Source organism: Esox lucius, chromosome 16 (genome assembly GCF_011004845.1).
Source record: "Esox lucius isolate fEsoLuc1 chromosome 16, fEsoLuc1.pri, whole genome shotgun sequence".
Classification (NCBI taxonomy): Eukaryota; Metazoa; Chordata; class Actinopteri; order Esociformes; family Esocidae; genus Esox; species Esox lucius.
In genome coordinates this window covers 13,818,588-13,843,123 of record NC_047584.1, presented here as the reverse complement: position 1 = coordinate 13,843,123, position 24,536 = coordinate 13,818,588, and the positions used below count along the sequence as shown (strand labels likewise).

General features: G+C 41.8%; 2 protein-coding genes across 4 annotated transcripts; one reads left to right on the top strand and one right to left on the bottom strand.

Annotated features, from left to right (window-relative positions):
• The first annotated feature begins 1 nt into the window (after position 1).
• parp14rs3 (poly(ADP-ribose) polymerase family member 14-related sequence 3) lies at positions 2 to 15,407 on the top strand. Of its 2 annotated transcripts, XM_010879929.5 has the most exons (26): positions 3 to 307; positions 497 to 693; positions 801 to 819; positions 918 to 1,094; positions 1,451 to 1,690; positions 1,801 to 2,043; positions 2,257 to 4,319; positions 4,703 to 4,778; positions 4,871 to 4,975; positions 5,090 to 5,164; positions 8,099 to 8,275; positions 8,381 to 8,565; positions 8,652 to 8,703; positions 8,833 to 8,937; positions 9,027 to 9,089; positions 9,186 to 9,362; positions 9,510 to 9,682; positions 9,777 to 9,876; positions 9,957 to 10,076; positions 10,257 to 10,319; positions 10,422 to 10,598; positions 11,101 to 11,283; positions 11,405 to 12,037; positions 13,752 to 13,915; positions 14,004 to 14,178; positions 14,363 to 15,407. In XM_010879929.5, exons 1-26 carry the CDS (start codon positions 136 to 138, stop codon positions 14,656 to 14,658), a joined length of 6,210 nt encoding a protein of 2,069 aa, XP_010878231.4. In that variant the 5' UTR covers positions 3 to 135; the 3' UTR covers positions 14,659 to 15,407. The 2 variants fall into 2 exon arrangements, with proteins under 2 accessions (XP_034142622.1, XP_010878231.4); XM_034286731.1 differs by lacking the exon at positions 5,090 to 5,164 and having other exon boundaries at positions 2 to 307.
• Positions 15,408 to 15,458: 51 nt separating this feature from the next.
• ubxn4 (UBX domain protein 4) lies at positions 15,459 to 21,844 on the bottom strand. Of its 2 annotated transcripts, none has more exons than XM_010879926.5 (13): positions 21,653 to 21,844; positions 20,950 to 21,052; positions 20,819 to 20,847; positions 20,531 to 20,649; positions 20,243 to 20,393; positions 19,907 to 20,045; positions 19,630 to 19,684; positions 19,290 to 19,454; positions 18,948 to 19,069; positions 18,705 to 18,807; positions 18,433 to 18,564; positions 18,119 to 18,333; positions 15,459 to 16,225 (listed from the first exon to the last, which is right to left on the bottom strand). In XM_010879926.5, the coding sequence occupies exons 1-13, from the start codon at positions 21,732 to 21,734 to the stop codon at positions 16,087 to 16,089; spliced, it is 1,554 nt and encodes a 517-aa protein (XP_010878228.2). In that variant the 5' UTR covers positions 21,735 to 21,844; the 3' UTR covers positions 15,459 to 16,086. The 2 variants fall into 2 exon arrangements, with proteins under 2 accessions (XP_010878228.2, XP_010878229.2); XM_010879927.5 differs by having other exon boundaries at positions 19,290 to 19,442.
• Between the last annotated feature and the right edge of the window lie 2,692 nt (positions 21,845 to 24,536).

Sequence of the window (24,536 nt, the reverse complement as noted above, 5' to 3'; positions counted from 1 at the left end):
CCGAAAAATAAATATGTTTTTGCAATTACACAATCATTATTAGACTGAGAGCTGAACTCGCAACAAACACATTTTCTGTGAGATTTGAATCACAATGTGATGCTTCCTTCAAAGTAGTTCTTTCAAAGTCTAATAATGACGGAGAAAACGCTGGTTTTGGAAGGCCTGCCTGACGACATAGACACAATCAAACCCAAGTTGGATTTGTACTTCAAAAACAAAAGGAGGTCTGGAGGAGAGATATTGCAAATCCAAGATTACCCTGGGGACAAAAGGAAGGCCTTGCTCGTTTACCTTGATGATACAGGTATTAATACTTATGCGTAATTGTCTTTACGAAACTATTTACACCATGCTTGTGAATAGTCGATGTTGAATGGTAATGTTAGACTATATAGCTAGAGCACCAAGGAGAACACGGTAGATTTAGTTCTGTAAGAGATTTTAAGTGATTATGAGCATGCCTAATGTTGGTCTTTCACCCACCCTCTACCAGCTCTACAAAAGGTGTTGCAAAGAAAATGCCATAAAATAGATTTTAAGGAACCCCTAGGGGTTGTTGAGCTTCATGTGAAACTGAAGGAGAATGGTGGTGAAACAGCCGTGAAGAAAGTTAAACCACCTCTTTTTCCCCGACCTACAAAAGAGAGAGTTCTTATTGTTGGAAAGACTCCATTCAACACTGAAGAGAAGGTGATTTATATATGTGTATATTAAGTATCAAGATAGACTTGAATGTAAAGCATTACCGTTTTGAGACGAGTTGCCCCCTAATGTGTTTTTCTCTGTGTATTATGTAGCACCCAGAGGGTCAAGAAGGTAAGACTGATATCCAATCATGTAATAAAAGAATATATACATTTTATTAAATCAACAGACAAATAACAGGTGTCTGAGATGTTTTTTTTTTATTCCAGTTGTGAAAGAACAGAATATAAAAGCAGATACACTGTCGCTGCTTGTCAAAACCACCAAGGAACTTAAAAAAGACATCATTCAATTGTATTTCGACCAGTTTGATTCAACAGAAGAAGGAATCAGCCTTAACAAACTTGGAAAAAACTGCTGGATCCTTAAACTGTCCTGCCAGTCGGGTGAGATTGTGTAGGCCTGACAATGCATTTAGATTTCTTTCTGTAATCAGTGCAAATTTAAACTTTGTCCTTGTAAAGACAAACACTGGTGCAACTACATAATGTTTAATATCTTGGTGTCATTCAGAGAGAACATTGTTTAGACTATAAAATGACCTGACTCATCTCAGCAGGGAAATTATTCCTTCATCACTCCTTCCTCATTCCTACGCTCACAAACACAATATCTGCTGCTTGGATACTTTATTACATTAATTCATCTACGTGTCATCTACCTATTATCCAGTGAATATTATATGTTTATTTTTTGTCTGCTGGGAAAATCAGACTCATTGATAAGTACTGTACCATTTTAGATGCAGAGAACATCCTTTCCAAAAAGGAGCACCAGTTTGGCATTTCTGTGGAGGTGTACCGTGAGACCGCTTTAAAAGGGAAACTGGACAATAAGCGTGCCATCCTGACCGGTTTTAATGACAACTGCGACTGCAACATCATCTCTTTGTTCATCAGCAGCTGCAGCCAAGGGGCTGAACATGTCTGGGAGGCCCTGGATGATGGAGATAGGGTAGTGGTCACCTTCAAACAGGAAATTGGTGGGTCCAAAGATAGTTCAAAAAACCTTCATACACTATCTTTACAGTTAAACCATTCAATGACAAAAAAAACACAAAATACTAAACTATTCATCTTTTATGTTTGGCAGACATACAGTCCTTCCTAAGGAAGTGCTCATCAAAGAGGTTCCAGGACATCGAGATCGGAGCGTGTCGTTTAGAGCTGACCGATTCTGTTCTTGTCCAGGGAGAGATGAGCAAAATCAAAGGAAATGTGGACGAGGTCCTCAATCTCTACTTCTCTAGCAAAAGGAGCAAAGGAGGAGAAATCAAGTCCCAGATATGGGTTACCAAGGGCAAAAGCATGGTCATCACCTTTGAAGATTTGAATGGTAGGCTATATTTCAATGATAATACGAAGTACGATTAGCTGATGCCTAATACAATTTGAAACACTGCAACTTAAGCAGTCACATCCACAGGTGTATGTCTAACATTATAGATTAAATTGCAATGTCCATTGTAAAACAATTTATATGCATGGAGAAATTAAGTATGAATCTTAAGTTTTCTGTTATTCATTTTATCATGTTCCCTATTTTCAGTTGCCTACCAGGTGGTGGAACACAAGCACTGTTTTAGTGGGGTTGACCTCGTTGCTGTACTGTTCTACCCTGGTCTGCAGAAAGCATTGACTGGGCAAAGGGTCCTCTCTGACATTACCACCAATTTAGCCCTTCCACTCAGTTCAGCACTTATTGACTTCATTAACAGTGAGAAGAGCCATAAGCATTATTTAACAGATGGACTCAATAAGGTTCATGCAAGTGTCTTCCTCAACATGACCACAGAACCCCCTCAGATGGAGCTGGAAATGACCCTACAAAAGGATTCTTTGGGTATGCTCAGATTGGGCCCTAAATGGAAAAGAAATGCTCAACGAGAGGCTCTGACCTTGCTAGAAAAATACAAGGAGGTTCAACTGCTCACAGAGGAGGACGTTTGGAATAGGGTTGGTAGGAGTTGTCTTGCCCTCAACTCCTCTGATGCCAGTGTCTCTTACAATTCAAGAACTGTTAAGATAGTGGTAGTAGGTGTGCAGAATGAGGTGAAGATGATTGTGAACAAGATTGAGCAAATGATAAAGAAGGTCAGTGAGGAGCTTGAGACCGAAAGGAATACTGTAGTAAGAAAGATCACACTAAACTCCAAGGAGGAACTTGATTTCATTTCTAATCTCGTCTCTGGTAAACTAGTCGATGTAGAATTTTCTGAAGACACAGAAAGTTTCATCATCTACCTCAAGGGTTTGGAGAACAAGGTTAGCACAGCAGAAGGTGCCATCAAACAGGCCATGGGGAATGTTGAATCCAAACTCCTTGATATATCAGTGCCTGTGGTAGAGTTCTTGAAGTCGATAGACCTGAAGAAGTTTGAGAGGAATCACTTTGCCCAGAACCATATATCATCTGTGCTACTCCATGGTAATGATTCTGTCCACATCCTGGCAGAAAGAGCTGACATCCAGAGAGCTGAAGACAAACTACATGAGGTCATCAAAGAGGAAGTTATCAAACTCGCACCAGACCAAGCCCATGTGACCAATGGCGAACAATGGACAGAGTTTTTAAATGCACTCCGAGTCGAGCTTCAAGTCACAAAGAACAATCACAATGTCAGCATTGTAGAATCACAGGAACATATTGGAGTGTGTGGATTCTCCAGTGTGGTGGCAGACGTGGCGGGGAAGTTGAGGGGATACCTGGACAACAAGAAGCCAGAAACGGAGGATGTCCCTCTCAAATCCGTGCAGGAAGTTGAGTTTGTGACCTCTTGCATGAACCTCTTGGAGGTTCCTGAAATCAAGGATTTGAGCATGACAATATTGCCTTGCGAAACACAAGGTTCCCCTTGCCTGAAGATCACTGCAGCAAGTGATAAAATTAGGATGGCTGTAGATAAGGTGAAACAGAAGGTCAGTACAATAATAATGGAGAAACACAAATACTCCAAAGCTGGTGAGTCCAAAGTCCTGGAGAAGAACGAAGTGGCACTGCAGACTAAGGCCAAGGATTTCGGTTGTAAGCTCTACCTATCAGCGCTAAGGACTATCCAATGTCAGAAATACAGCTACAACATAGAATGTATCACTTTAACTGTTGGTCAGGGTAACATCTCCCAAAACGCTGCAGACGCTTTGATCTGCCCCATAAGCAGAAGTCTGTCCTTTGATACGCCGATTGCTAAGCAGTTCCTTCAGATTGGTGGACCTGAGATCAAAAAGGTGTGTGATAAATTCCTGAAAGAGAGGCAGACCCTACAGGCAGGAGATGTTGTCTTGTCCAACACAGGCACCCTTGGAGCTCAGCAGCTTATTTATGCTGTGATTCCAGTGTGTGGGAAGGACGCCGGCCGTCTGAACAAAATCTATCTGCACTCGGCGGTCCGGGACAGTTTACTGAACGCAGACATCAAGAGGTGCGTGTCCATATGGATGCCGGTGATTGGGTGCGGCACCTTCGGTTTTTCTGTCACAGAATGCTGTTCGGCAGTTATTGAGGGAGTCACTGAGTTCCTTAAACAGAAACCCAAACACCTCAGGAATATTTTCGTGATAGACTCTGATGCTAAAACAGTGGAGGAGTTCCAGTCAGCCATTGAAGGAGAGGTATGTGTTCTTCTCCAGATTTGATCCCAAAGTAATCCAGTTGAACTGGAATTTTTGTTTACACCTGGCTATGCATAGTTAACATGTCAAGTCAATCTTCGGCACATTCATGGGTGTAATTATGCATGAAATAGTGTAGGTATTGTGAAGTATTTCCATTTAAGATGACACCTTGCCTCAGGTGGCACAGCAGCTTAAGTCGCTTTCTCGTTACACCAACAGGCTAGGTTAGTCTTGATTACGCTGCTTGCTTATTGGCCAACTGTTGGAGCTGTTGGATGAGACAGCCCCTGTAGATTCAATTGGATGTGATGAAATGGGGAAAGGGATGAAAAAGGTAGTTAAGACGAAAGTTAAACTGCTTGTTGTATTTTTTTGAGCAGGGTTATCAGCGAATCACAGCAACAAACACAACTTCAAGCACTGCCTCAAATAACACACCAACATCAACCATAGCAGGTAAAACTGGCTCAGTCATCAAACAAGATTATGAAGATTAATATTGATTAGTATAGCTTGCCCTGTGCTCACTCAGAATTTTTTCTAATAAGTGACTATTGGTGGAGTCTCTGTAATCCTGAAGAAGGGAGACATCACCAAAGAGACAGTGGATGTGATAGTGAATTCCAACAACAATAATCTTGATTTATTCTCTGGTAAGTTGTTTTGTCTTCTGTGTTTCCAGTTACACCCATTATTCAGACAGTATTTTGATGTGTATTTTGAGGTGTAATTAAATTTTTTGGGGGGTTATTATTAATGTCTGGCAGGTGTGTCTGGAGCCCTTCTGAAAGCAGCTGGGAAATCTGTAGTGGATGAATGCAAAACCATAGTACAATTACTTGGTATAGTATACCTTTTTTATTTAACCTTTATTTATAGTGGTAAAGGTTACTATTTTAACCCTGATTTTGAAGGAAAGAATGAGATGTCACCCTTATATGGGATATAACTTCATGGAGCAGAACTTCCAAAGCAACTGAAAAACCAAAATGGCTGCATTCATTATCAATACCCATGTCGTGATTTCAACACACCACTATATAAATACATGACAGTGGAAGATATGTAACACTCCGTGAAACATTAAAGTTACCATGCTGGCTGGAGCCAACTGGGATGACTGCTCGTTCTCTCCTTTATAGACCTGGTGTTACAACAGATCTGTTTCCATCAAGAACTTGAGTTCACCCTACTACAGGAAAAACATCTGAATATTGTAGAAAAGGTCCCCCCCCCCCCATAATTAAAATCATAGAGTGACACCTTCCTAAATTCGAGATTAATTACACATGAAGTGAAACATTTCAAGCCTTTTTTGTTTAAATCTTGATGATTACAGCTTACAGCTCATGGAAAACAAAAATCCAGTATCTCAAAATATTAGAATAACATTTATAATACACAAATGTTGAACTCAGAAGAGCTCTAATCAGCTAATTAAGTCAAAACACCAAGGTTTTCGAAGTATGTTAATTTATGCACTCAATACATGGTCGGGGCTCTGTTTGCACGAATTACTGCATCAATGCGTTGTGGCATGGAGGCAATCAGCCTGTGGCGCTGCTGAGGTGTTATGGAAGCCAAAGTTGCTTTGATAGCGGCCTTCAGCTCGTCTGTGTTGTTTGGTCTGGTGTATCTCATTATCCTCTTGACAATACCCCATAGATTCTCTAAGGGGTTCAGGTCAAGCGAGTTGGCTGGCCAGTCAAGCACAGTAATACAATGGGCAGCAAACCAGTTGTTTTGGCACTGTGGGCAGGTGCCAAGTCCTGCTGGATAAGGAAATCGGCATCTCCACAAAGCTTGTCAGCAGAGGGAAGCATGAAGTGCTCTAAAATCTCCTGGTAGACGGCTGCATTGCCTCTGGACTTGATAAAACACGGTGAACCAACTCCAGCAGATGACATGGCACCCTAAATAATCAGACTGTGGAAACTTCACACTGGACTTCAAGTAACTTGGATTCTGTGCCTCTCCACTCTTCCTCCAGACTCTGGGACCTAGATTTTCCAAATGTGAAGAGAGGACTTTGGACTACTGAGCAACGGTCCAGTTCTTTTTCTCCTTCTCCCAGGTGAAATGCTTCTGACGTTGTCTCTGGTTCATGAGTGGCTTGACCCTAGGAATGCAAGACTTGTAGCCCATTTCCTGGACACGTCTGTGCATGGTGGCACTTGATGCACGGACTCCAGCCTCAGTCCACTCCTTGTGAAGCTCCCACAAGTTCTTGAATCGACTTTGCTTGACAATCCTCAAGGCTGCGATCATACCTGTTGCTTGTGAACCTTTTCTTACAACACTTCACTTCCAGTCAACTTTCCATGAATATGCTTTGATTCAGCAAACAGCTAGCCCTTTCAGCAGTGACCTTCTGTGGCTTACCCTCCTCGTGGAGGATGTCAGTGAGTGTCTTCCGGACAACGGTCAAGTCAGCCGTCTTCCCTGTGATTGCGGTTGTGTGTACTGAACACAACCTTTGGGATGAAAGTGGCACTCATTATAACTGTGAGAGCCTTCAACGGTGCCCTGATGTCCACCTTTCAGACTGAGAAATTGAAGACTCAGGGAGTTAATTAGCAGATTAGACTCTTCTCTTGTCAACATTTCTGAAATTTCTGAAAAAAGTCTTAAAGTTAATGGGGGGGGGGGGGGGGGTAGTAGTATTTGATCTCCTGCTTATTTTGTATGTTTGAAATGATCAGTCTATAATTTTAATGGTAGGTTTACTTGAACAGTGAGAGACAGAATAATAACAAATAAATCCAGAAAAACAATGAAATAAGTATTTGATCCCCTCTCAATCAGAAAGATTTCTGGCTCCCAGGTGACTTTTATACAGGTAACGAGCTGGGATTAGGGAGTGTTCCTAACCTCCGTTTGTTACCTGTATAAAAGACACCTGTCCACAGAAGCAATCAATCAATCAGATTCCAAACTCTCCACCATGGCCAAGACCAAAGAGCTGTCCAAGGATGTCAGGGACAGGATTGTAGACCTACACAAGGCTGGAATGGGCTACAAGACCATCGCCAAGCAGCTTGGTGAGAAGGTGACAACAGTTGGTGTGATTTTCCGCAAATGGAAGAAACACAAAATAACTGTCAATCTCCCTCGGTCTGGGGCTTCATGCAAGATCTCACCACGTGGAGTTGCAATTATAATGAGAACTGTGAGGAATACGCCCAGAACTACACGGGAGGATCTTGTCAATGATCTCAAGGCAGCTGGGACCATTGTCACCAAGAAAACAATTGGTAACGCATTATGCCTGCAGCACCCGCAAGGTCCCCCTGCTCAAGAAAGCAAATTTACAGGCCTGTCTGAAGTTTTCCAGTGAACATCTGAATGATTCAGAGGATAACTGGGTGAAAGTGTTGTGGTCAGATGAGACCAAAATCGAGCTCTTTGGCATCAACTCAACTCGCCGTGTTTGGAGGAGGAGGAGGAATGCTGCCTATGACCCCAAGAACACCATCCCCACCGTCAAACATGGAGGTGGAAACATTATGCTTTGGGGGTGTTTTTCTGCTAAGGGGACAGAACAATTTCACTGCATCAAAGGGACCTTAATCCCATAGAAAATGTGTGGAAGGAGCTGAAGGTTCAAGTTGCCTTATGTCAGCTTCGAAACCATAATTACTTATTTTTTGAGATGCACCTGTATAATACAAATAATTACTTATAAAACCTTGGGTTTTAAAATCACTTCCTACAGTTTTCAGCTTGCAACGAGTTGTCAATCCCACAATAGTGAATTTTTGTCTCCATTTTCCTAGGTCCCCTAAAGGCTGGTGGTGTTAAGACAACACGTGGGGGGACCCTAAACTGTAAAAACATAATGCACATGGTTGGGACCAAAAGGACGTCAGATATCACCACCTCCATCAGGACGATCCTTGAGCTGTGTGAGACAAGCAAGGCAGCCACAGTGTCTGTCCCAGCTATTGGCACAGGTGATTGAACTAAATCCAGGTGTTATACCACACCTTACATTCAAGTGTCATTTGTATTCGTTTATCGGTAAAAGTATTCATTTTCAAATGTCTGTTGTGCTTTAGGGAAAGGTGGAATTGGACCCAATGACTCCATTGAAGCCATACTAAAAGGAGTGGAGAGCCACTTGTCACAGGTGACCTCATCCAGTGTCCAACTCATCACCATAGTGGCCTTTGAGCAGAATATATTTGACTCCATGAGGGATTACTTAAACAAGAGGACTCTAGCCCCACACAAAATCCAGCAGGTATTTTTAATGCTACTAAGGCTCAACGTACAGTTATTTTATTGGTGTGAAGGTTGTAATGACTCTAGTTCCTGGGTTGTGTCTAGGCAAAGGCTGCATCTACTTCACCAACTCGGTCCAATCTTCCCTCACATCAAGGTTTGAATTTGATATGTTTTTGTCCTTTTATTAAATTTTTTTTGAATTCATGGTGTCTAGTTACCACACGTGAATGGATTTCCTAATCACAATAATGTGTGTGAAAATCTTACTTTTTCCATCTGCTAGTTAGGATCCATGGTGTCACAATTGAAGTGAAGAAAGGCAATATCACTCAAGAAACCGTGAGAGGCATTGTGAACACCACCAACTCTACTATCGACTTAACAGCTGGTTTGTATAGTGAAACCAAAAAACAGGAAATGGTTATTTGTTAGCACACAACAGAATATATTACTGAATTTCACGAATATTCCTTTTAGGAGTTAGTGCAGCTATTATCAAAGCAGCCGGGAGCCAAGTTGAGCAGGAATGCAAGACAATTTGTGAGTCACTATTCTACCAATTTATTTTTCTTTAAAGGAGCTTCTGCGGTGTATCACAGCCAGTCACCCTGACAATTGTTTGCTTTCGGTCTCCAGGTCCTCTGACAGGTAATGCCCCAGGAGTGACCAGTGGAGGGCTCCTTCAGTGTGACTTCATCCTGCACATGCTGGGGCCCCACTCTGTGGCTGATGCTACCCTACGAGTTACCAAGGTCCTGGAGTGCTGCGAGGACAAACAGATCACCACCTTGTCCTTCCCGGCCGTGGGCACTGGTAAGCAACAGTTTGTTTGTTATTGAATGGAAAAAGCTAGAACAAATATTTTTTGTAGACTCTATACGCACTGACAGTTTCATTTGTCACGTTTGAAAACCTAGTTTTCCACTGCTGTAGGTCAGTTTTGTATTGCTCCCATTGTAGGTGGGGGTGGGCTTAATGGCACAGACTCTGTTGGAGCCATCCTTCAGGGCATCCAGAATCATCTGTCCCAGTGTACCTCCTCTGTCCTCAAACTGATCTACTTAGTCATCGCCCAAGAAAACATCATGCAGGAGTTTCAGAAAGGGTTCGACCAGTGGAAGACAAGACTGACGGTACAGACTTAACAAAATGCCTTTTTTCCTTCATATTTGCATCATGGTCTTTCTTTACCAATGAAAAGCAATTGTTGTTGTGTTTCTATACCAGTCTGTAGACGACTGCGACGATGACGACGATCTTTACAGTGAGGAAGATGACAGTGATTGGTTGGACATGAAATCTGATGAAGATGACAGTGTTCAGACGGGTTCGTACCAGTCCAATCCATTAGAGCTGTGTTCTGCTAGGTGTCTGCCGCTTATCTTTTCTCTGTTTCTCTTTATCCAGGAAATCCCACTGAAGCAGTCATTGGGCCAGTGAAGGTCAAGGTGGTATGTGGTGACATTACCCAGGAGACCACAGACGCCATTGTAAGCAGCACCAACACAACCCTCAATTTAAATACAGGTGAGTTCCCTCTTTGTCACCGGGCAAAGCAAACCTTTTCACTTTTTTACAATCACGACTGACATTACAGCTTGGACAAAATACCTAAACATTAATATACACCATGCATAGATCAGCGAGATGGTCCTGCATTATAAAGGTCGGGTAAAAATGGCATTTTCTTTGTTGCTGTCTTTGAAGGTGTGTCTGGGGCCATTCTCAAAGCAGCTGGACAGACTGTTGTGGATGAGTGCAATGCGCTGGGTAACAGTTTTCTTTCTTTCCCATTATTTCCAACATGTTCTGAGGTCCAGGGATTGTGCTAAATTAGACATGAAATTATACATGCTTGCTATCTGACCAAAGGTATGCAACCCAGTGATGGGGTTGTCATGACTGCACCTGGGAACCTCCCAACCAAGAACATCATTCACATGGTGGGGCAGACCAAGGAGAAGGACATCACCAGCTCCATGCTGAAGGTGTTGAAGATGTGTGAGGACAAGAAAATTCAGTCAGTGTCTTTTCCAGCACTTGGTACAGGTAGCTATACTAAATATCCACTGCAGTCTTTGCCCTCCTTTTGCCTTTAATAGACTTCCCAAGAAAACGACAGCTTATGACTGAACAAATTTGTATGCATCTCTGGTGCCAAAGTCACATCTACAGAACTATGAAGACCAGCGGGTCTTCTAGACATTTTCCTTGCAAAAAATGTAACCATGAAAGGAGTTCTGTAACCAAGCGATTTGGGACTAATACATTTATGTGACTTCTGTCTTCTCCAGAACTTGTTACTCTGTTAATGCCGAAATAGTGCATTTTATGCAAAGCAATACATAACTGCCTGTAGATGTGCACAGTTGAAAAAAGACCTTACTTACATAAATGAGAAAGTTGACCTGAGAAATTTGTCATACACCTAGTCATAACTCTAATAATGACATTTTACTTGCTATGCATGTACTATACTGGTAAACAGATGTACTAGACATGAACTACTTCGTATTCAGTTCTGACGTGGTAGATATGTGATCCCATACAGGTGCAGGTAACTTGGGAGCAGCACAGGTCGGAGAAGCAATGATGGCTGCAGTATATGACTTACTATTAACAATCCGAACCCCCTCAGTTAAAACCATTCACATTGTTGTATTCCAAACCAAAATGATGAAGGACTTTGAAGACATTCTGAGCAAGATCAAGAAGGTGAAGCCCAAGCCCGTTGGTCAGTAGATGCCGTGTCTTCATGAATCACTATGTGTTTAAAAAACCCAATTATGCAGGTTAGCAGGTATAGCTGTGACTATTTCTCATACGTCATATGTATGTGTCTACTTACACCACAGCCAGTAAGTTATCCAAACCAACCACACAACCCCAGCCCAGCCCTACCAAATCAGCCCTTTGTTTGGCTGGTGCCTGTGCAGAGGTAGAATTCCCTGGGATGGAGGCTGAGGTTTACGGGCTGTCCCCAGCCAGCCTCGCCCAGGTGAAGAAGCTCCTGGACGACCTGATCTCTGAGGAGTGCATCAGCCAGGACCTTCCCTCCAGTCACCTGTCATTCCTCCTGGAGCCGCAGAAAAAGGCCATAGTGGCCCTGAGCCGGAAGGAGCAGGTTCGAATCCAGGTGGCCTCCCCGGATAAGTTGACCGTCTCTGGGAAGAAAGACGACGTTCTCTACTCCATCCTCCAGATCAAGGACTACCTGCAGGAGGCGAGGGACCGGAAGAGTCGGGAGAGTGAGGAGAAGAGAATGAGGGAGACGGTGCGCTGGAAGACGTGGGAGGGACAGACCTGGGTAGAGCTGGACCAAAGCCTTAACTATGACCTGGAGATGGCTTTCCATGTAAAAAACAAGACTTTTATATATAGTAAACAGGGAGAGAAATTCACAGTGGACCTGAAAAACATGAAACAGACTGACAGCAAAGGAACAGTCACCAAAATCAGAAGGGTCCTCGTCATCGACTCTGACACAGGTAATGCCTTACTGATGTTTGAGTAGGATAACTCCTTCAGAGTGAAGTAAAAAAAATGTTTTATAGTATATACAGGTGCTGGTCATGAACTTTTTGATATTCTAATTTTATTTATTTCAGTAATTCCATTCAAAAAGTGAAACTTGTATAATGTATACATTCATTCCACACAGACTGATATATTTCAAGTGTTTATTTATTTTTATTTTGAAGATTATAACTGACAACTAATGAAAAACCCAAATTCAGTATCTCTGAAATTTTAATATTGTGAAAAGGTTCAATATTGAAGACACCTGGTGCCACACTCTAATCAACTAATAACCAAAAACACCTGCAAAGGCCTTTAAATGGTCTTTCAGTCGAGTTCTGTAGGCAACACAATCATGGGGAAGACTGCTGACTTGACATGTCCAAAAGAAGACCATTGACACCTTGCACAAGGAGGGCAAGACACAAACGGTCATAGCTAAAGAGGCTGGCTGTTCACAGAGCTCTGTGTCCAAGCACATTAATAGAGAGGTGAAGGGAAGGAAAAGATGTGGTAGAAAAAAAGTGTACAAGCAATAGGGAAAACTGCACCCTGGAGAGGATTGTGAAACAAAACCCATTCAACAATGTGGGGGAGATTCACAAAGAGTGGACTGCAGCGGGAGTCAGTGCTTCAAGAACCACCACGCACAGATGTATACAAGACATGGGTTTCAGCTGTCACATTCCTTGTGTCAAGCCACTCTTGAACAAGACACAGCGTCAGAAGCGTCTCGCCTGGGCTAAAGACAAAAAGGACTGGACTGCTGCTGAGTTATGTTCTCTGATGAGAGTACATTTTGCATTTCCTTTGGAAATCAAGGTCCCAGAGTCTGGAGGAAGAGAGGAGAGGCACAGAATCCACGTTTGAAGTCCAGTGTAAAGTTTCCACAGTCAGTGATGGTTTGGGGTGACATGTCATCTGCTGGTGTTGGTCCACTGTGTTTTCTGAGGTCCAAGGTCAACACAGCCGTCTACCAGGAAGTTTTAGAGCACTTCATGCTTCTTGCTGCTGACCAACTTTATGGAGATGCAGATTTTATTTTCCAACAGGACTTGGCACCTGTACACAGTGTTGAAACTACCAGTACCTGGTTTAAGGACCATGGTATCACTGTTCTTAATTGGCCAGCAAACTCGCCTGACCTTAACCCTATAGAATATCTATGGGATATTGTGAAGAGGAAGATGCGATACGCCAGACCCAACAATGCAGAAGAGCTGAAGGCCACTATCAGAGCAACCTGGGCTCTCATAACACCTGAGCAGTGCCACAGACTGATAGATTCTATGCCACGCCGCATTGCTGCAGTAATTCAGGCAAAAGGAGCCCCAACTAAGTATTGAGTGCTGTTCATGTTCATACTTTTCAGTTGGCCAACATTTCTAAAAATCATTTTTTTGTATTGGTCTTAAGTAATGTTCTAATTTTCTGAGATACTGAATTTGGGATTTTCATTATTTGTCAGTTATAATCATCACAATTAAAAGAAATATACATTTGAAATATATCAGTCTTTGTGTAATGAATGAATATAATATACAAGTTTCACTTTTTGAATGGAATTACTGAAATAAATCAACTTTTTGATGATATTCTAATTTTATGACCAGCACCTGTAAAGTGTACAACATGTCACCACAACAAACTGATTTGTTTGTTGTTTCTCCTCTGTTTTTCCAGCTGTCATTCAGTTCCCACCCAACTGGTCCCCAATGGATAACAAGGACTTGGACATGGTCACACTGGATCCCACCTCAGCTGAGTACCAAAGCATAGAGAAGGACTTGGTCGCAACCTCCAAGAACCCACATACTAATACAAAACCAACCATTAACATTGTCCAGGTAAATGAACAATCACTGAGATTTATATACAACCACAAGTAAAATGGGTTGCTTTTCTCACTCAGTATTTCTAATGGTTGATCTGCAGATCCAGAGGATTCAGAGCAAGGATCAGTGGCAGAGGTATGCAGTGAAGAAACAGGCGTTGGATAAGAAGTATCCTAAAAACAAGAATGAGCTGAACCTTTACCATGGCACAACCAAAGAAATCTGTCAGAAAATCAACACCTGTGGGTTCAACAGGAGCTTCTGTGGGAGAAATGGTAAGTAACATTCTTATGCTCATACACTGTCTTATCCGTGCCGATAGTCATTGGAAACAATTCCTGAAAATAATTTGACCACATCAATGGGTCTCTTGCTGTAAGTAAATTGTCAAAGATTACATCTTCAACACAATGATTTTCTTTAATCCGTTCAGTTTCTCTATTATTCTTTTTTTGTCAGCTACTGTTTACGGAGATGGGACCTACTTTGCCAAAGAGATGTGGTACTCGTGCCACGACACTTACTCCAGCCAGGATGCCAGTGGGCAGAAGTACATGTACCGTGCCAGGGTCCTGGTGGGTAAACCCTGTCTGGGGGTGAAAGGGATGAAGGAGCCCAACCCCCTGAACCCCACTGACATCAGCCAGGGGCTGTTTGACTGTGCTGTTGATAATCTGCAGAATCCCTTCATCTATGTGGTGTTCTGTGATGCTGGGGCCTATCCAGACTACCTCATCATCTTCAAGACTGCCTGACAGATGGAAGAGATGGTCTCTGTGCAAGATGGCATTATCTTGCACAGATAATGCCAGACCCTGTAAAGATGTGTACTGTGTTGCCTCTCAAAGCCAAATGTGACAATTCTTTCCTAAATAATGCAAATGTTAAAACCTCAGTAATGTCTTAAACGAGCGCCTTATTACAGTACAATGGAGCCATCCTTTAGGGATTGAGACTAAGCAATACTGACCAACCATACTAGACCAACTCAGGGATATGATGCACTGCTTGTGAAAATGGTGAACGAGCATTGAGGCATTGTGTTACTGAGTGTTAGCATGTGTTAAATGGGGTGACTGTGCCATCGGTGGTGCACCAGTTCCATTATCTCAGAAAAAGGGGTGTGAAAAACAGCATTGCAGTACTGCCCAACTTGCAACTCCTTAAAGACAAGGTTCCACTACTGTCAGCTTAAAACAAGCAGAGGCTTCAGGGGGCATGCAATAAACATCACCTGGTCACATGTCATGTTTCAATTGACAGCAATTAGGTAAAGCAAAATGATCATGAACATGGACTTAAAACCTGTGGGAAATCATCTTGTAGAATCCATGCACCTAAGAATTCAGGCTGTTCTGTTATTGGTGTTTTTTTCCACTGTTCCACAGCCATCAACAGATCCTAAGGTCTCCTCTATCTGGAGTAAAAACTTGAGTTATGGCATACTGTTGCGTGTGTGTGTATTTTGCACAATCTGAAGTAATAAAGACTTGATTTAATTATATCACTGGGCTACTGATGTTTTAGTTAATCTTAAACCAGCCGAAGAAAAAAGTTGAGCCGTCCAAAAGGTTGTTTATTGAAAAACATGTATTTTTATTCTCAGTTGAATGAGAGCAGTACAGTGGTTTCTCATGTTCAACTATTAGTAGAAACAACACATTCTACTGTCTATGCCAAGGGGGCCTCAGCCTTGTATAAAACACAGCTACATGTAGAGCCCCCCCCCCCCCCCCCCCCCGCCAGACCAGAGCCCTCATCATTAAACAGGGTTGTGCCCTGGGTCACGGATTTAAAATACAAATGTATTTTATTCTCAAATGCAACTGTTAACATCATTTAGAAGAGGACTTCAAATCAACATCTCTTCACCCTTTGTAATCAGCACACATGCCAGGATACTGAACCTGGCTGGTTTTATTCTGTAAAAGGCTGAATCAATCAAGTAACACTTTCAACACAAAGTTTTTTTTTGTTTTTTTTCCAAGCCCAACGGTCAGGGGTTAATTTCATTACATCTACCCATGCAGGTAAGGAGCAGAGTACAGGATTGGACAAAAGAAATATAAAACAGAAACATTATAGCCCTATTTTCAACATTTTCCTTCAGACTGACTGAAACACACTCGGTAAACTCACCAAGTCAGAGAGAAGAGAGAGGAAAAACCACCAGTGTTATTGCATTACATTTGCTGGGTAGAGTTGCCGTTCCAAGTGTTGTTTTCATCCTCGCTGTCTTCATGATTCCGTAGCCTGTGGATCTTGCCGTCTCTTTTGAAGTCTGCAGGTTGCTTCTCCAGAGTGCGTTTGCGGAGGGTTTCTCTGAGAGGGGATGGAAAACAACCTGTCAAGGATTTACGACAACCCAACTGATGTTATTTAATGATTCTATATTAAACCACTTAATGTATGTTGGTGCACCCTTCTCAGTTACATAGTAGTGCAGTGCTTAAAGTTAACACTTGAGAAATAAAGCTAACCAAATAAAAAAATGTATGAAAAAATGTACACCCCCAACTTTAACAGCTGGTGTTGCACACTTTGGCAGAAATAACAATGTTGGCCACTGTCAGTCTTTTACGTCAATCATTTTTTGCCAACTCTCCCATACAGAACTGCTTCAATTATATAATGTATTTTATCTTGCCATTCTGTTGTGTATTTGCTAATGTATTTGACAGATGGCCTTGCATCCTATTCTAAATATTCTCTGGTACAAGGTGGAATTCCTATTTGACTCAATAGATATAAAGCATAGATGGGACATTATAGTTCTCACGTCTAAATAGCTCCGCCATCCTACCTGTGACCAGTTTGGAAAAGTCAAGCCACTTAACACTAGTCATGGTGGTATTTTGTGCAGCAGTAATGTGGTCCAGAAAAGGATGAATGATATACAGGAGGTGGGAAACATTGTTCATGCATAAGTGTAAAAGTCTATGATAAAGTAAAGTATGTTAATACAGCATGTTTTTAATCAATGAACAAGAAAGCTAATCCGTAGCTGTTGAGCCACGTAACTTTACTCAGTTGTATAAATTAACACGCTCAGCTAGCTTGCTACAGTAAATTATTAATCAATGTTGCACACAACGTATGTGAAATAAGGCCTATTTTTCTGTATATAATCAGCAGATGGCGATGTTGCGAAGACTTTGTCCACAAAAAGTGGTCTTGTTTTACACTTATTTCTGTCCTCCAATTCCTATGCTATTGTTAGCATACCAAATTCAGTTAGCTAGCTTACTCCGTTTAGCATAATGTTACTAAAATAGTGATTTCTACAATGAAATAAAATTATAATATTCATAGGTATATACAATACATGTGTTATAATCTAAAAATCACAGTTAACTGTTATCTTTGGAAATAAAGAAATCTACATTTGCAGTACAGACATTTTATGGATTATGCTATTCATGACATTGGTTATTTAATGATTCTCTAGTTACATTGGTAACTGTTATAAGAACTGAAATGCCACCTCTACCATGTGTTTGTATTGTAGACTGTTTAGAACAGGTCCCAGGGTAAGATGCCTGTCAAATTGCTCTATTCTGATTGATGGGGCTCCATGACATCAGCCTGCCTACTGTTTTTATTATCTATTGTTGACTCAATAATGTGAAGCAGGCCCTGAGGGAGCATAGCATTCCAAAATAGTAAAGCCTCCTCTACCATGCATAACAGTTGGTAATGTCTGTTTATTTGGCATTGTGGTCCTCCTTCGATTCTTGTGTCCAGAGCACGTTGCTCCAGGAGGCTTGTTCTTAACTCTGGTGAATGTATACTTTTTTGACCTCCCAGTTTTTGATAGTTGGGAAATGCAATTTGACACTGATTTTAGCAAGACAGGTTTGTTGATCCCCAGATGTTACCCTCTATATTTAAACTTTGAGCATCTTTTTGAGTTTTGTTCAATTAGGTTACATGACGACCAGACTTCCATATATAAAGGCATTACTTTTCAAGGGTTGTACTGTATGTAGCAGACAATGACCTGTTACAAGTGGCCAATATGATATCTGACCACCAATCTTGATGAGATCAATCTCATTTGATAATATGCAGTTAGTGTTTAATCCAGAAGACTAACTTAAGCTCCAACTCAAATTGTACAGTCTAAAACAACTACTTTTGAACATGACTGTTGACCAAAACAAAACTGTCATGGGTACCTCGACGGGACCTTGGCAGAAGAACGGGGCCACTCACCTCTTCGGTTCGCCAGAGGAGGAGGCTGAGGCGGTGTCAGGCCGCTGGGCTAGACCCCTGGGGCCTGCTGCTCCGGTGCTAGGGGGGCTGGAGAAGAGAAAGCCGCTCAGGAACCTCCACACAGCCAGCAGGGGGTAGAGAATGGTGCCTAGTACTGCCCAAATTCCCCCTCCGGATGACGACTGCACTACAGTGTTGCTAGGCCGTCCCGTTTGCTGCAAGGGATCAGTAAGGTTTAAAAAAATTAAAATAAAATGAGAGCCAGAAGTAGACCTATTAGTCAATAATATTAGCCAGGGAAAGGAGGTCCTTACAGGCAGCAGCACTATGGAGGCACTGGGGGCCAGCTCTAGCTCCCGCAGCGTCTTGTCCATGTCGTCAGCTGTAAACTCCCTGCGGGGGAACATGGTGGCCAGGGAGAAGTTGCCGTAGCGGTTTCCAACTTCCTGAAAGGGGGAAAAACTCTTTAGTGATGCCTGACGTTACGATATTTAATATCACAGTTTTATATATATATATATATATATATATATATATATATATATATATATATATATGAAATTGAGTTGTAAATGTAATAACTTACATTGACAGCAAACTGCCGAGCATCCTGCAGCCTGGCCTCCGAAGGGAACTGGTTGGTGAAGGAAGAACCATCTGGAAGACGGAACTGTATTCTGGCTATGGCACTGGAGAACAAAAAGGCTTTTTTTAAATGTCAACCTAGGATTAAACTGATCACAATGATGAACAGAGTGATGAAAAAAAAAAAGAAGTGATGAACAGAGATTTTCCATCCCAGCCCTGTGACTGCAGTGAATCCCCATACCTCCTCTCCCGGGGCGAGCTCTCCTTCTTAACCTCCGCCTGTCTGGCCTGTAGAGCTGCTAACCTGGCTGCCTCCACCTCCTCTTGGTTATTGGCATAGCGGGCAGCTCTGTCAGCCCGGTCCTGTGGGAGCAAACTCAAATCAGCCAGCCGCTATACTCCTCCCAGAACAACAAACAACATTATGTGGCTATTTCATCATCAAACCATGCTGCGCTCACTCATGCTACTAGAGAATATTAAATGAGTGAAAGTTCAATCAGGGCCCCGACAAGGGATTCGTTTATGTGGACGTGTGTCAGGTCTGGAAGCGGAGAGCTGACTGTGTGATTGGTCTGTTTACCAGAGCAATCTGTGCTTTGACGCGCTCCCTGGCAGCCTTTTCCTCAGCTTTCTCCTTGTTCCTCTCCTCCATTATCCGTTTGGTCTTCTCATCCTCATTCTTCCTCTTGAAGTCCAGCATCTCCTTCCCCATCTTCCTCCTCTCCATCTCCTTCTTGATTTCACACTGAGCGTCATCACACAGATATACATGCAGGTACACAGGTGTATTACTGGGCAGTCCTCACGACGGACAACAACCGAGCTTGGCGTTAAGCGCCATTTAGATTATTAATCTGTTATTAATAGAGCTACAATAGAAGTGTCAGTATAGGACACCAATGTCTACAGTTACTCTGTACCTCCTCCTCTATTTTCTTTTTCTGCTCCCGTCTTTCCTCCAGTTTCTTGGTCAACCTATAAAAAGACAAGGATTCAGTTAGCGAAGTTACAGCACGCTTCGACCCTCTCCACACCTTTTGTGTTATTGGTTTTTCAAAGTCATTTCGGGAATATTCATTTGATATTCAACCATTCGTGTTGAGAAGCTGGTAATGTAAGCATTTTACAGCCCTGGGCTGTAACCCTGCTCAACCTTGGCACGCCACAGACACACGGTCAGGTTTGTGTCAATTCTACCTCTCCACCTTGGCGTTGAGACCTTCGTCAGGCTGAGAGCTGGTTGACGTGTCGTCGGATGATGCACTCCTGTCCTCCCCGGGGGTCACGACCACTGAGGCAGAGGCTCCGTTTTCATCCGCTGACCTAGACAGGCATTCTGGGTGGAGCCATCGGCACGGCACAGCAACCGTTACCGGTGTTTCAATTTAAGTTTACAGTTTATCATTCACAGGACATGTCGAGTAACATAAACAGCCGTTCAAATACTGTAGCTCAACTGTATTTTGTCGCATTGTTATGAAGCGGAACCATTGATGGTCATTCTGTCCAGAGCTGCTCCTCACACAAACTCACCTTTAGATGTGGCTGACGCTTCTGGCCGGTTTGCTTCTGCTGGTGGCGTGTGGTTGGGATGGAGATCCTGTGGGGGTAGATGGGGCTGGGCTGGGGCTGGCTCTGAAGCCTCCATGGGCGCCACCACACCTGTTATTTGCTGAGCATGCATCTGCAAGACCCAGGAGATGGGTTTTAAGTGTGATACCATGTGTTTTATAACCTAGTGTTCTTGTGATCTATTAAACAGCAGCTGTATAAGTGTTTTCTGTTGCTTTTTGTATTTAATTTTTTTAATAGTTACACCACCTGTTTGACTTTGTAGATTCTTTTCATGAGTTCCTCTGCAGATATGCCCCCGGCAACTACTTCCAGGGGGATTCCATTCTCTCCGATGAAGAAACTGGACGGAATGCAGACAACTGGGTCTGGTTCAGGGAGGTTAAGGGCCAACCAACATTGTTCAACCACATAATAATTATAGATAATAATAGATTCATTTTAAGGGTTGGAAGACAAAGTTTGGTAAATAATCAAATCAGGTTTGATTATTTACCTGATCTGGGGTGATACAAACCCAATAGAGACAAAGGATACAGATTTGGGAGAACTGAGTGCATGTCTCGCTGCAAGAAAAGAAAACCAGTAACACTTACATTTCAATTTGAAAGTGAGGGAAGGAAAGGCTGTGCCTTGTATCCACAGTATTTAGGACTCAGCTAGGTTACCTTTTGGCGTCGACCTTGATTGCAACACAGCAGCTGTGGGAGGCCTCAGCAACTCTGCCGTCCTCCCAACTGGACATCATTTGTGCTGACACCTCATCGTCGCCTGGTTAGAGGGCAAGAATGTCAGATTCAGAGCTGGTGAACAATCACTTACACATTCCATGCAGACGCAGAGCCTACAACACACGCATGTTGGGTGAAAGCCGCCATTATGGATAATGCCTGGTGAACATCTGGTTGAATGTAAACAGAGCGGAAACAAACAAGCAAAACAGTTACTAAAGTAGTAACAGCTAGCGCCAAAATAATAGGCAAGCTAGACAGTTAGTCGCATGAAAAAAAAACATTAAGTGAGATTTGGCATTTAAGCTGTCATTCCTTTTCTTTTTGACAAGATAGCCAGCTACGTGTAGCTAATGACATTACGACAGCTTGTTCAAATTCATTTTGTTGACATCCATTACTATCTATTCACATAGTTGTCTGACAATGACAGGGCATGTTTCATTTCCGACTTCTGCCGTTTACTAAATAACTACCTGGCTATTGGCTTCTGACATGCACTGTAAGGTAACCAAATACCGAATCATTCAACTGGTTAGTAGCTAGCCACGGTACTACTGTACTGTATGTAAAAACGTCATTAGCTAGCTAGCAACCTTTGCTAATACTGACTAGCTAACGTTAACAGATAAGAGATTACCTGTAATTACGACGACGAAGATTGAGCTTTGTTGTTTGGCGGAAATAATGGCTGCTGGAATAGAGCCTTCAAACCAAATCATTTTTATAATATGTTGCCTTTTGCTGTTTTGCAATGTTCTCCAGTCGTTTCTATTCTTAAAGTGCCTACTAGAACGTTCAATCTCATCACGGAACTAATCGAGTATGATGGAAGTTGTAGTCCAGAAATGATGTCACCCAATAACCAGCAGATGGCATTATGGTACTGATAAAATAATAAATAGGGATTTTAAATGGGCGATATAAAAGATTTGTACTTTGCTACTAGCATTAAAACAAGCAAAAATTACCAGTAGAAATATGCAATTAGCGGTTTAAGTTCATGTTTCAAATAATAATTTTCCACAAAATTAATCAGAGTGACTGACATTTTCCCCATTTTAACTTTCTCGTCGGACCATCTATCGGTTTGCATTGATTTGTAATCCCCCATACTTGCTTTCGACACTCACAGTAAGCTACTATTCTTCCCAACCAAACCACCCTGGACTATACTGGTCTCGTTCGATAAGGGAAGACGAGGAGGAGACAAGTTGTGTTATTGTTTAAAGGGCAGGATGTTACACAGTGCCACTTTAAATTAACGAAATAAAAAACAAGGCGTGTGCTATCTCTTTACAGAAATGACGTGCATTATGCTAAGACAGGACCAGAAAACGTGGAGGAAAGCATTTTGAAAATCACTTTTAAAATACTTTAATAAAGTATATGTAACTTTTAATAAGAGAGGTAGTGATCTGGTCTTCATGTTTTGTCATGTGGCGCCTGGACCAAAATGTTCATAGGGTGGTTGTCATGACCCATCTAGTTGACGAGAATCGATGTGGAGCAACGGACATAGATAAAGGTGTGCTTTCTTTTCGTAGAAGTTTCAGGTTTACAAAGTTTGCATATACTACATTAAACGATTTCAAAAGTGACGTGGCAAATGCATAGCGTACATACCGCTGCACATCAAAATTCATACCTGCATATTCCAACTAGACATTAAAAATATATATATATATATACATTACCCCCCCCAAAATACAACAGCGGTAATGACTTTATAGTATATAGTAAATACACAACTATTTACGCCGAGTCAGAATATATGTCTGTTATGTTTGTTTGGGTAATTGCATGGAGTGAGTTTTTGTGCCTATTCAATCTGAGTCAGGTGTTCAGCAGTCTGAAAGCTTAAGGGAATGTCTCAGCCTCATAGAACTACCCTATGCTTTGGTACAGTCCCCCCTCGCACACCAGCCACGCGTTGGGTAAGGTGAGAGTGGCCCTAAAAATGAGTCATTTTGTCCAGCATAGTTTTGTATAGGTGTCCTAGGATGGGTTGGGGCACAGCAAGCAGCATGCCAAATGTCTTTAGTCACCTTATTGAGTAGAGCTGCTATTGTTCCTTCTTGACAACACTGTGCACCAGTCGTATTGATGGTGTATGGTAAATCATTGGTTATGTGGACACCCAGGAAATTAAAACATCTGACTGTTCATACTGCAGCCCGATCGATCAGGGTGTTTCCTTCTCTGCTTCCTTAAGTCAAACATAATCTCTTGTTCTCCTTATGTTCAGGGAGAGGTTGTCCTGGCCCTGCACATTGAACCCGAAGCCACAGACTCACGCCAAACTCGTGTTACTAAAAGTGAATTCCAAGTTCTATGGACAGAAATTTAGCATAACGTTATTTCATTTAAAGTACATTTTATATTTTATTTCTTACAGCCAATATGCGCAATGTATACCCTAGTTAAATGCCGAGCACTATTTCTTTACATGTAGGCCTAGCTCATTAAAATAATGACATTTTAGTTCCTTTTTGGATGCATGTTGATAAGGCTTTTTTATTTGAATTTTAATTTAATTCCAAGCAAATACATTTAGCATACTATTTTATCGAACACAATCTATAGGCAAAATATTGTTTAAACATTCTGAACATTTGATTTCCTTGGCAGCCGATAGTGTATCATAAATGCTTTACTAAATCGTTGTCGTATAAGCTAATAATATATAGTCCTACTTGTTTGTGTGTAGGCGATACATTTTGATTAAAAGACTAAGATTGATCTGTTCACTATTTTAAATTATGATTACTTTCCTATTGTATCCTCATCCCTTCGTGTTGTTAATAACAAGCTAGCCTTCATTAAAATACTAGCCTATGTGACTTAGTTATATATACAGATCTGGAAAAAATTAAGAGACCACTGCAAAATTATCAGTTTCTCTGGTTTTGCTATTCATAGGGATGTGTTTGAGTAAAATGAAAATGTTTTTTATTCTATAAACTACTGACAACATTACTCTCCAAAATTGCAAATAAAAAATATTGTAATTTAGAGTATTTAATTGTAGAAAACAACAACTGGTCAAAATAACCCAAACAATATGCATTGTTTTCAGACCTCAAATAATCCAAAGTAAACAAATTCATATACATTTTTCAACAACAAAACACTAATGTTTTAACTTAGGAAGAGTTCAGAAATCAATATTTGGTGGAGTAACCATGATTTTGAATCACAGCTTTCATGTGTCTTGGCATGCTCTCCACCAGTCTGTCACATTGCTGTTAGGTGACTTTATGCCACTCCTGGCACAACAATTGAAGTAGCTCTGCTTTGTTTGATCGAATTCGATCATCTTCCAAATGATCAAATTCCAGAGGTATTCAATGGGGTTCAGGTCTAGAGATTGGGCTGGCCATGACAGGGTCTTGATCTGGTGGTCCTCCATCCACACCTTGATTGACCTGGCTGTGTGGCATGGAGCATTTTCCTGCTGGAAAAAAACAATTCTCAGAGTTGGGGAACATTGTCAGAGCAGAAGGAAGCAGGGGTTCTTCCAG